General features: G+C 41.2%; 1 protein-coding gene across 1 annotated transcript in view; it reads right to left on the reverse strand.

Annotated features, from left to right (window-relative positions):
- Positions 1-822: 822 nt before the first annotated feature.
- nav3 (neuron navigator 3) overlaps positions 823-13019 on the reverse strand; it is a 251822-nt gene continuing 239625 nt past the window's right edge. The window contains exons 34-40 of the mRNA XM_042511574.1: positions 12746-12981; positions 10984-11138; positions 10689-10760; positions 9930-10126; positions 9509-9627; positions 8323-8526; positions 823-6004 (exon numbers count right to left, since the gene is read on the reverse strand). Coding sequence (XP_042367508.1) covers positions 5885-6004; positions 8323-8526; positions 9509-9627; positions 9930-10126; positions 10689-10760; positions 10984-11138; positions 12746-12981 — 1103 coding nt within the window. The 3' untranslated portion in view covers positions 823-5884. The remainder of the gene's footprint in view (positions 6005-8322; positions 8527-9508; positions 9628-9929; positions 10127-10688; positions 10761-10983; positions 11139-12745; positions 12982-13019) is intronic.

Below are 13019 nucleotides of genomic sequence, written 5' to 3' on the forward strand. Positions count from 1 at the left end.
ATGTTAGAACAATTAACTCTTCAGACTTTCTAATTTTGCATTATGTGAGAATATGTATAGGCCATTACCTTATTTCGGTTCAATTATGTTTATTGTAAACACAATGTGTCTGAACTTGTTACCTTCTGGACTCTAGGGGGCACACTCTTCCTACCCGACAACGCCTGATAATGTCGCCATATCTTACATTAGTGTGATGCCATTTAGAGTTATCGCAGATGTCTGTAAAGGTCCAGAATTTAGGATTCAGGGCCATCTAGTGGTGAGGTTGCAGAACTGAAACTCTACCAGGTGCCAAGTGTGTAAGAGAACTACTAAGGCTGATCTGGAGCCAGTGTCCGAATTTAGATTTAAGGGGCTCATTCTAAGGTAAAGAAAGCATGACAATACTTATTCAGGTAATTATAAACTAATGAAAATACAGTAATATATTAGATCAATTTCTGCTAATAGAGGCCCCTAAATCCTACGCACTGGACCTTCACATTTTGTATGGAAAATACAGGTTACTTATTTAGCTCAGAGTTTACGTAAACATAATGTAAATACTTATTGTTAATAAGATTATTGTGACATTCACAGAGTGCTCCAAAAATTAGTCCTAAAACCCAGAAATTAGTTGTTATATTCTAACTGATGACCCAAATGCTGTTGTCACTATAGTTTTGCTAACACTAAATTATTCTGCCAGACTAAGGTACCATCTACACTATGGCAACAGTGTAGATTTCATACAACACTCACTTTTGCTGAATATACATCACTTGGGGCCATTTCTTTTGCACACAGTAATTTAATTGACCTGCTTACTTCAACCCTGGTTAATGTTAAACATTATAGATGATTTGTCTGTATTACAACTTTTTTTTTAATTTAAAAGTACACGGCCACTGGCCACTGTAACATCTTGACACACCTTGTATTCAATTTGAAATGCCCATCTCTGATACCTTTACCCTCCACTTCATAACAACAGACCACACAAACACATTTCAATTGGACAGATAAACGCTAAGCATGTTGTTTGCTTGTGTGACACCAAATACCATTTATTAGGGCTTTACAAAGACTACAAAATCCTCCAGATGAGTTAAATCACTGTCTCTGTCTATTTACATGATATGTTACATACAAATGTACAAAATATAAAACATTTAAGGACAAATGTTTCACCCAAAAAGAAGAAAACTTTCTCTCAAACCAGAGTAAATGCTATGGTTGTCAACTGAGATGTAACTGCAAAGTGTAAAGTGGGGGGAAAAATGACCAGCCGATCATCAACACTATGGTGTACACTGGTAAAGGTGTCAAAGTTCTGCTAGCTCGGAAACTCACGGCCTAAAACAGGAGTGTGGAGTAGCTGAAATGGTGAATTGGGGGAGGACTGAGCTCAGGTTTCATAATCGGGTGTAACTGTAGGTAAAGAGCGACCTGTTACCCCGTTATCGTGCGACTACACACCCTTGCAGACACAAGGCAGGCCAGATATATGTGCGAACCATGAGCGGCTTGGCTGCAGAGACACGTGTGAAGCTGAACACAGGTAGGATTGTAGAGGATAGGATTGTCCTGAGGTTGTGACAACATGACTTCTTGGTCTCTGATGGGCTTTGACTGACCAGTAGCACCTGTTGGTTGTTGGGAAATGTATACAGTACGGTGTCAGGTCAGCTTCGGTGCCTCGGACAGCTTTCAAGCCTAACGTGGCGGTAAGCTTGGGGTGAAAATGTCCAGAGAGGAAGTGCATCTAAGGAACAACAGGCATTCCTAAAGATGTAGAAAATCCAGAGAATTTTATGGTGGTGGTGGTGGGGGAGGGTTCTGGAAAAGTGCCTATTTTTTGTTCTCAGTCTGTGATTTTGGTGAGTTAAAACTTGTTTCTTACTGTACACCGTATGCCTCCTGCATAGGCAAAACATCCAATCACCACAAGACACACACCTGTTTCCGACAGCGTGTTGAGTTTTTGCATTTCTTTTTTTCTTCTCTCTGTTTTCAAAGTACAATAATTTACTCAGCGGGTTAAGCATATTGTAACATCAACAGGGCAGAATGCATCTTTGATTCACTGTGCAAGACTTAAGTATTTACAACCCACCCCGACCTCAAAGTGTGCAAAACCAACCCACTCGTTAAACAAAGAGAGGACAATCAAAATTTAAAATGGCTTCCGTCCAATGCACGCATACATAACGGTAAAGGTCTCTTCTCGATGCATTCCCCTTTTAAAAAGCTTCAAAACATGCTCGTCAGGCTAGAAAACCCAAAACAGTTTGGTTGTGCTCCTGTCAGTTCAAGTGAGCCCAGCTCAACTGGGCGAAAAAACAACAACTTAAAAAAGACCCCACCCCTTTTTCTAAATGTTTTTACAATATTGGTCAGTTTTAAATTCAAATACAGCATTTTATATATTTTTAACTGTCAGAAACAAGAATGGTTTGGAGGAAAAGGGAGTGAGAAAAACAACAAAACAAAAAGAGGCTGTTTTTCCGACTACAAGCAGCTTCTTTGAAGTAACAGGAAGCAGAATCATCATCATCGAAATCATCATCTCAAATTCTCACGTGGGAGCAACAGGATGCCTCCCAAACTTTTGCACATTTAAGGCAGTGAGAAAGCACCAGTATCATTGTTCCCTTAATCAGCTCCTTGGCCGATCTGGTTTACTTGCATTTCAAAATACTTTGGATTCTTTTTTTTTTTAGTGGTACCGCATGGATACCACATGGGTGCTCAACAAGACTATCAAATGAGTGCCAGAACACTCCAAAACAGGACACGGTTAGCTTGCATCATTCAGCTCAATATTACTGATACTTTCTTGATTGATCAGCACTGATTAATATCTGCAGGAGTGAAGGCTTTGACATTTTTTAAAGTTCTGAATTTTCACAGCAAACCCCACCTGCTTGGTTTTTAATGCAGGTTCACGTAAATGTCACAAGAATTCATATATTAGCAATTGACTGTTCGCCGAAACCCCGCCCATTAAACCCCACATCCCCCGGTAATTGTTACAACACCTGTCAGGCTTTCCGTTCTCACACCGAGCACTTAATACCAACACTTCTTAATTTGCTAGGTAGCTATAGCTAGCTAAGTAATACCACCCAGCTAGCTGTAGCTAAGAAAATCAAGAAAAAATCTGGTAGTTAGCTGTAGCTTATTTCGTACCTCGTGCCTCACAAGTTAATTACCTGGCTCGCTGCAGCAAGCTGGGTAATAAAGAAATGTTGGTAGGTAGCAATAGCTAGCTAGGTAATTAAGGCTGTTGTTATAAAACAGATGTTTAGGAACAGTTGACTTTTTAATGTTTCCTGCTGGCTTGATTTTAACAAAGTTTTTGTGAATAGGTTTCAATTGTGCAACTCGATGGCTACATAGGTGATACTGGGCTAAAAGACAACAGCTAAAGCAGCATGTCAGAGGCAAACAGTCAGTATCCATCCAGTTGCTGATCCATGTAGAAGACATGGAAGTACAAAAACAGCACTGCTCTTGTACTGCAGATTAGACAGCTATTTAATTCCAACATAACTCTGGCTGCTTAGCTGGCATACTTGTTCATGCTTATCTACACAAGATGGTCAGCAGTATCACTGAAAAACTGATGGACCGCATTATCATGAAACTTGGTGGAGGTGTGTAGCATGGGCCCAGGAAGAACTCATTACATTTTGGGAAGGTCTGAATCACGGGCCAACCAATTTTAAATAGAAGCCAAACATGGAATTACAACATCTGTCACATGAAGCCCCAAAATACTTTATCCCATAGACTAACATTATAAAAAAGATGTCTGTAAATCAGTGGATACATTTTTTGGAATATCACAACCCCTGCAAAATGACTTGCTCTACTATCAGGATTTAATCCTTTTGGTACGATGACATTTCAGAATTCTTTAGCTGCATAGTTAAATCTTTTTCATTAAATTCACTCAAGTCAGCGGAGAGCTAAACTTTCAGACCTCTGGAATCTAGCTTTTTATGGATAATGCGCCACAACTCAACTTTAATGGGAACAAACAACGTCCTGCCTCCAATCTTGTATCCAGTTCTCTTTAAACATGCATGCCAGATACACGTTATTTTTAAGTTTTGCTGACATTGTCCAGTAGTTTCACTATTTATCATTACAAGATAAAGGCTTTTAAGATGAGGGCTAACCTACGTTTTTGGCAAATGCTTTCAGTCAATACTAAATTGTTTATTTGGAGTGTTAACTTTACCAAAATCAATAAAGAGGAGGTTACGCACTATGTTTTGGTAGTGAGCTAGTTAGTCAACAATTGCAACTAACCCTCTAAACTACAGCATTTCTCGAACTATATCTCCCTGTGCACCAACTTAACGTGTGGCAAAAGCCTGACGGAGTTGTGGAGTTACGGTTGCTAATGACTGAACAATCACTGCTCATGGGAAGGGTTTAAGAAACAGTCAATTGAGACAGTTCAGAGAGGACCCACAGAAGGCGCTGCCTGCTGTTCTCATGGTGCATTGTAAGCTATGGAGTGACAACAGGCTGTGAAGCGTGGAAGGCCAAGAACAACTTAATCGAAGTTTACAACCATGGTCAGCTGTGCATTGTGAAGTCTCTGTGTGTGTATGGTTGTGTCTACATTTGGCAGTAAATCAAAGGGAAACATTGGCACTTGTCCATTTTTTCTTCACAGTAGCGATGTGGCTGGATGACACGCAGACAATGAGCTTTCGTTGTGCTTGTTGTTGACATGCAGGGCAGCGAGGAGCGGCTTGGCAGTGCCTGACACTGAGGAGGCTCAGGGCAGGAGACCAGCACCATGAAGCTCATACTGACGACTGAGCAGGAGGGTTGTGCGCTGTTCTGCTATGAAAATGTAATTCTTGTGATCCTATTTTGGCTGCAGAGGCTTTGCAAATTAACCACATCTGGTGCCATCATGGAGGTGCAGAATTGTCCTTATGTTCAGAAAAGGCAAAGACACCCAAATAAGGTGATATAGTGGTAAACAAGGAGACGGATAAGTATGTGACTTGTGTGTTTAGAACCAGTTTTCTAACAGCTGAGAGTCTCCACCGTGGCCACCAGAGGGCATTACACCACCTGAAAACACTCTCCAGTCCCTCAATAGGTGGAATCAGAGATGAGGGTCCCAGGGTGGCATCAATAGTGCCTTGCTCAAGGACACTTTGGCAGGCTGGATTGTTGGTCACATGGGGGCTTGAACCAATCAAAGCCTCTGATTAAAGGACAGTGTCCTCCTGCTGCCTGTGTGTAAGTGTATGAGTGTGTGTGTGAGAAGCACCTCTGTAAACAAGGAAAGACATAAACAACAAAACCCACCTCCCCTCATTGTAAACAGCTCAAGATATATCTGGGATTTAAAAAAAAAAAAAGAAAAAAAAGAAAAGAAAAATCCAGTTTTAACTCTTGGCTTTCTCTTTTTTTCTCACACGTTGGAGACTGACACCCCAAAGTTAAAATAATCAGGTGATCTGCGGCTCATCGTGTCTGAGCACTAATGTGGTTTACTCCTTGGAAGTCAACTTCAGAGGAACAACTATCCCTTGTCAGACACGTCCCGCCTCTACATATATATGAAAAGTTGTATTCTAAAATGTTATACATCCATTAAAGCAAGCGTCATTATGTGCTTAAAATATAACTGATCCAACTTGTATGATTGTTTATCACTCTGACCACTGAGGACCAAGTTGGCTACTCTTTTAAACATACAATAATCTGATTTAATATTGCACCATTGTAATGTAAAAATATTTTTTCAAATGGCAGGTATACCATTTTGGATAATAAAACTTTTCATATACTTTATATCTGTGTACTTCGTTCAAAGGTCCCCCGGTTCAAACAGGTCTGGTGTCTCCCAGTGCAGCTCCTGGTCTCATAGCGCCGACTCCAGTGAGGAGTCCAGCTGATCATCATGGTGACTGGTGCTGTCACTGTCACAGCTCTGCGTGCTGGAGTAGTTAGCTGCTTCCTGAAGCCGTAGCAGCATGTTCATCTGAAAACACACAAGGAAAGTGTTAATGAAAGAGAATTGTCCGATTGGGCAAGTGGGTTAGAAATCTACTTGCCCTAAGTCAATTTTTACTTGCCCCTTTACAAACTCTGTTATTTATAAGCAGTTATCAACAACAAAAACTGTGTGGAGTATGCATGTTCTCCCCGTGTCACTGAGTTTTCTAGCTTCCTCCCACAGTCCAAAGACATGCAGGTTAATTGGTGACTCTAAACAGTCCAATGTGAGCATAAATGGTCGTCTTGCCTCATTCCCACTGCACAAAAAACCTGCTAACATCTGGCTTTTTAATGCAACAATGGGAAAGTGTACAATCGTCATTCACACCTGGGTCAATTGACTCTGAAGTAGTCACAGGTATTTATCGCCTCTGGCTTCTATCAGCATTGATAGAAACACAACACCCAGGTGAACGCGCTAATTTAAGCTCCTTAACCGGCGAGATGCAATGACACATTGCCAGTTGATACTGTCCATCTCCCCCTAAGCAGCGCTCAAAAAACACGCCAAAAGAGAGAATAGGCAAGAGATATATAAATAGAAGTAACCGCTTTAAAGTTTACACTGACATCTGTCCATACTGCTTTCTACTGTTCACTTGTTCTCCAGTCCGTCCATGACATAGCATGGACACACCAAAAAAAGTGTATACACACACAAAAATGCATACTTGTCTGCTGCAGAGCTGTGTACACAGCTCTGTTATCCGGGCAATAGGAGAGCAGTCCATAGCCTATTTTTAGCAGGTTTACTCTTTGAAAAATCTGTGCCAAAGCGCTAATTTTGGTGGGGAAGGGGTATGTGTCAGCCCTGTCATACTCTCATGACCTGTACAGATTTACCCTGCCTGTCACCCAACGTCAGCCCTTTTAGGGCTGTGACCTCCAGATAATGAATGAATTAATAAATCAAAGTTAATACTCATGAGAATACAAGTGAGATGCTGTAGGCTCTTGTTATGTCACTCCAACAATATTTTTTGGAAACTTTTGTCCACGATGACTGAAATGCTTGTTTGCCCTTCAGCTAATAAACACTGTCTTTACTCACTTATATGTTTTTGCACGAGTCTATCAGTACTGCGCATGTGCAAAGCTCAACAGAGATGAGAGGGAAGCAAGATCTTGTCAATACTAAGCTACATACAAACAATGTGTTCAAGTTGAGTTGCTACATTTACTGGCCTGATGAGGCATTTTACTAGCTCCACGCATCCCCTCATGCAGTATAAAGTATGCAAACATTACATAATTCATGCACAGACATACAGCACTTCTGTTGGTAGCTTTTTGAGTATCATTTAGTTTTTTTTTTCTAGTTGTTTTTATGTTTAAGCAATTACTAGTTCTAGGTTTTAATAGTAGTTAGTAATATTTCAACTGTGTGTGAAAACAAATTCAAATGGAGGTGACATCTTCAACAATACTGAAAAAAGACAAAGACAAGGAACACACCACAAAGAACAGGCTTCAGGACCCTCCTCACACACTTCACATCAAACAAAAATCAGCTGGTGAAAATTTGACTGAAATCTAAAATTTGTTGAAATCAGGCTCAGTCTGTAAAATGTCTGTCAGGCTTATTGTACACAGTTGCCTGATCCCGCAGAGCACAAGAATACTGACTTGGAGAAGAAAATCAAATAAAACATTTTAGGTAAAGCGACAGTGCCTGGTCCAAAGTGGAAAAGTAATGATTAGACCAACCACCATCCTTAAAACCCCCATTATAAACCTCGCTCTAATGACTCACAGACTTCATCTCTATACTTTACATGTGGTAAAAAGCACTTTTTTTTTAAACTTTGTGGTAAATCACCCCAACAAAACTGCAGAACTTCTCATCCCTGCAACTAAGCTAATGGTCTAAATAATGCACAAGTGCTGCTGCATCTGGCACAGCGCTTCAAGTGTTCCTAAAATGAGCCTTGGAACACCTGCACTCAAACTGGTCTCGCCTGGAAGGACACACGCACATGCGCATGTGCACGTGCACACACACACACACACACACACACACACACGCACACACACATTTGCTAAATCAAGATGGTTATTTTTGGATGGCTACCCTTTAATTCCTCTTGGGCTGCAATAACCCACCAAATGGAAATTAATTATCTCTCTCTCTCTTTCTCTCTACCATCCCTGAATAGCTCACTCTCCTGTGTGTGTGTGTGTGTGTCCGTGTAAGCCTATACCACCTGGCTACTTTACAGCTTCTCAATTTATTTCGTTTCTTAGCTGCTCTTGAACTAAACAGAATAATGACTCCAGTTGTTTTGCATATGTCTTTCTTACCAGTGGGTCTCCCTCAGTGTCACTCTGAGACACCTGCTTGGACGAGGCTCCCTCCTTGGATGAGCTGTAGCCGTCGTATCCCACGTCCTCCGGCCTCAGTTGCAGCAGCGACTGGCCGTCCTGCTGCAGTGAGGCGGCGTTCCATGGATAAGTGTCATTCACCCACTTTGATGGATCCTCCCATGCTGCTCTTTTGCCGTACAGCTGCAGGTGTGTCAAACACAGAGAAGAGGTATGAATGACATGGGGGAACGTACATGAGCAGATAAAAAAATATTCTAACTCTATACCAGTGCCTGACAGGCAGAAATTGGATTTATTGTCTGAATCAGATGGTGATATTCCCATACAAGTGCAATCACAATCACCAGCACCAAGTGTTAGGTTAGACTCCGAGCCCATCTGATATTGTTATTCATACATGTGCCTCTTGTAATGTTCCACAGAGTTATGTGCAAGAGCATAAAAATCAGAGAGTGTGTTGACGATCGTTATCCTCTCAGTTTCATGACTCGTTTCATATCACTTCCACAGCTGTGCCAGTCACAGTGGTGCATGAAGAAATGACCGACTGACTTAAAGGGATAGTTTGGATTTTTTGGAGTGGGGTTATGTAGGGAACTTATCCATCAGTCAGTATAGTACCGACAATAAATGTCAGTTTGCACACCCAGTTTGGAAAAGCAGGCAGAAGTACAGAGCGATGTACTGCTGTGTGCGGGGGCAGCAGAGAAACATATTTTGGCCGCTTAAAATGCCCACCTAAAAAAAATCCATAAACTTATGTTACAGGTCATTTCCTTCTTTTTTAAACTCTTCTTTATCTATTTTTATATTTTCAGGTAATATTCTTGTACTTTTTTTTTTACCAGTGTCTTGTTAATTTTTGCGTAATTTCTTTTTGCTTTGCTCCTTGTCTTCTCATGTTTTTGAAAGAAGTCAAGCTAATTTGCTTCTGTTTCAAAGGGTTAGGTTAGTGATCTGCATTTAAACTTAAATGCTGTCACTGGCTGTGCCACACAAAGGTGAGTATTTAAAACAGCAATATAATAAATCTGACATTATTTTTGCTGGTTGCTTTTTTGGGATAAAGAAAAGTTTTGTTAATCAAATCATGTTATACTGATATGCTACTTTACAATTCTATAATATAGTCATCAGAAAATCAAGTGTTGCCGGGATGTACCTGAAGCCCTTCCCTGACAGCCTCCAGCAGGTAGGGCACCAGAGAGTAGTTCCACAGGTCAGTGAACCAAACCCGAGAGCCTTCTACATCCAAGGGACAGGACAGGAAGAGACGGGGGCCTGAAGGGACAAAAGAGCCCAAAAGATGAGCGCTGACATGTTTAAAAGACCTGAGACATGGAGCAAACTCTCATCACACAAGTCAAGGCACAGGGGCATCTACCAGGGTTATCACACTCACAGGGTTTCATTCACTGATCAACAAACACTCAATATTAGTGCAATCAGTCTGCACACAGTGGCTAACATTAGACACCACACTTGCTTTGGTATCAGTCTAACAGAGCACACACAGACGTGAGAGAGTGTGAGTGTGTGTGTGTGTGTGTGTGTGTGTGTGTGTCTCTGTGTGTGAGTCTGACCTATGGTGACATCAGAGGAGCTGTGTGCCTCCAGGAAGCCGTTGAGGTGCTGCCAGGTCTTGGGGATCCAGTCGATGATCTTAATCAGGTCATTGCTGCGCATGTTCTTATCGATCTCTGTCTCTATCAGCTTTCGCCGCAGGAAACGGCCCAGGAACCCTTTGACTGGCTCAGTGTGGTTGGTGCAGAGCACCCACCTACGACGGGACAGACGATCGATGGTGAAACAGAAGCAGAGGAGGTAATAAATCAGCTCAACATTAAACCACATTTCTCATCAAAGGAGCTCAGAATGAAGAGTTTCGGGCTTATTTCCTTTTTATAGAAAATTAATGTCTGGCTCATGATAAGGTTTTCTTAATGGCTTTATATTTGCCAGATCATCAGCTAGTCAAACATGCCAGGCAGAAATGATTCTCACTCAGAACATGCATTATAGTCTAATAATTTTCATTTAACTAGGCTAATTATCCAAGAGATGTAATTACAGCACTCTCTGTGGAAGAACACCTTTAGTTTACGATCTGTGAGAAACAACATGTTGACAGAAAGGCGTCAGACAGGAGAGACGATTCAAAGCAAATAAAACTACAAGTTAATTCTCTGTGGAACCAATAACATTTGTACAAACATCATTATGTCACAGTAAGATGAGTAACTTAGAAAAATCACCAATATTATAATATTTTGAGAGACAGCAGGGTTCAAACACTGACATTTCTGTATAAGTCAAGGTTATGGTGTATGTGCGCGTCAAACCTGAAATTATGGTGTAACTCGAGGTTAGGAGAGGAGGACACTCCCTGGTTCATGGTCCCAATAACATAAGGGCTGGACAGAGACAGAGACAACAAGGTCCTTTACTAAATAACTGAGAAACATGTTGATTTGTAAACGTTCCATGACTGTATGTTGCTGTTGGTTCAATAATGGTGGGCATGAGGTTGGCTTCTCAATTTGATACACATACTTAAAAAAAGTGTTATTTTGAAAATAAAGCAATTTTGGCATAGATCTTACTGATTTTTTTAAATACAGTGTATGACTGACTTACCATTTGTGGTACTTGCAGTTGAGGAAGCCGTTGAAGATGTCACTGAGGGAGCCGATATGATGGAGGTTGTCCAGGATCACCACAGTGGGGAGCTCTGTGTCCGTCTCCTCAGAGTTACACTGTTCTGCCAGGTTGGACAGGTACTGACGCAGGTCCTGGGGAAGGAAGCATTAACATAGCGCTTTCATTTATGCAATATTTTGAATGTAAAGGGAGCAATATGATTTAAATCCCTGGGTCATTTTTATTTATGCTAAACTCTAGTTATTACAATGAAAGCCAGCCTTTCTTGCTTACAACTCTGTATGCTCACTCCTGTTCACACTCTTCTCCCTCTGGACCATAGACTGTAAAAAAGAAGTGGACTTGGCCTCTGGGTCTGAAAAGTGAAGCCAGTGTGCCTTAAGCCTGCATTATTTCTAATGGCAAGCAGGGGGCGACTCCACTGGCTGCAATAAGAAGTCTGATTTAGTCTATGAGAAAATGTCCCTACTTCTTATAAGATGTAATACCTCAGTAAACATTTTCCTGATGAGTTTACGATCTCAATCACCAGTTTCATATCTTCTTCAACACAACATGATGTTCATTTAGTAAATTATGGTCCCATTTAAAGCAAAACAGACGATAAAGAAAGCTGGGTGTGGCTATCCTTTTACTTGACAAGTTGCTACCCCACTGAACTTTCAAACTCTACACTCCACTGCTCCGCCCTCTCATCCAAATATGGTCACTTCTGGCCATGGATGTATAAAGAGAACTGGATATAGCGCTGGAGGTGTTGCCCTGTTAATTCCTATAAAAAATGCTCAGTGGCATATATAGCCAAAAAACTTTAACTACCCAGGTATAACATTACCTCAATCTTCTGCATCGTAGTGCCCACAAAGCAAGCACACTTAAAACTTCCAACGGCCGAGCAGCTAACTTCCAGTTTAGCCATCTGCTCACTTGAATGGATTCACTTGAATTGATAAAATGAATCAATCACGTCGCTCTTCTAGACTTTTGAAATGTTATCAGTTAGAATAGATCAAATACAGACAGTGGAACGAGTCATTTTTTGGAGGTTGTGACGCAAAAAAAACTCTATTTACTGATTTACTGACGTCTCTTTCACAATGTATGTCTTTGAAAAAAGACTTTTTGGGCCCAACAACATCACAGGATGGACATGGGAGTTGTTAGGTCACTATTTCCAATGGGTTTCAAAGCCTGGTCACATTCTGAGGCACGTTCTTAAATTGCTAGTAGATTTTTAACTAAAAAAACAGAGTAAAATGCCATGTACACTCAGTCCATTAGGAACAATTATAAGGGTGGAGTTGCGCTGTGTTATCAGCATTCACTATGCAAGTATGATTATACAGTGAGAAATCCGTAGTTAAAGAGGCAGAAAGAACAGTTGGCACATACAGAATTTGGCCAAAATGTAATGCAACCAAGCACATATCTTTGAGGAGCTGTTTATATGTTCATGTAATATGTAAAACCATGTCTGGTAGGCTGGTTTTTCACTTTATAGAACTCAAGAATAAAATGGATAACTCCTTCTAATGGACATGTCATGAATATCTTCTCTGGGTTGTTTAAAGGCATTCTGGGAGTCATAGGAGGCTACTAAACTATAGTAGTGCTTTCGAAAAGGCCGACTGCTTGGAAACGCATGCACCAAAAATATAAACTCAGAGAAATATCGCTGACACAATGCAAAAAAAATAAATAAAAATCTAAACTGCTACTTTTGAATTCCTCTTCATACCTTGCTGGAATTCTGGTCCACGTTGAAGCTGGCCACGTTGTGCTCCGTCACCTGCTGGCCCATCTGGGAAATTATGTACTCGGCCAGCTTGGCGGCCAGGAAGGACTTGCCGGTGCCGCTGGGTCCTGAGAGGATGATACGACGATGCTCCATCAACAGGTTGAGGTACCGCTGGATGATGGGCTTCGGAATTAGTGTGTCAAACACCAAACTGTCTATGCTGTTCTCCTTCACACCTGGGAAGAGGAAGGGAGGGAATAGCATGGATAGAAGG

Source organism: Plectropomus leopardus, chromosome 22 (assembly GCF_008729295.1).
Source record: "Plectropomus leopardus isolate mb chromosome 22, YSFRI_Pleo_2.0, whole genome shotgun sequence".
Taxonomy (NCBI): Eukaryota; Metazoa; Chordata; class Actinopteri; order Perciformes; family Serranidae; genus Plectropomus; species Plectropomus leopardus.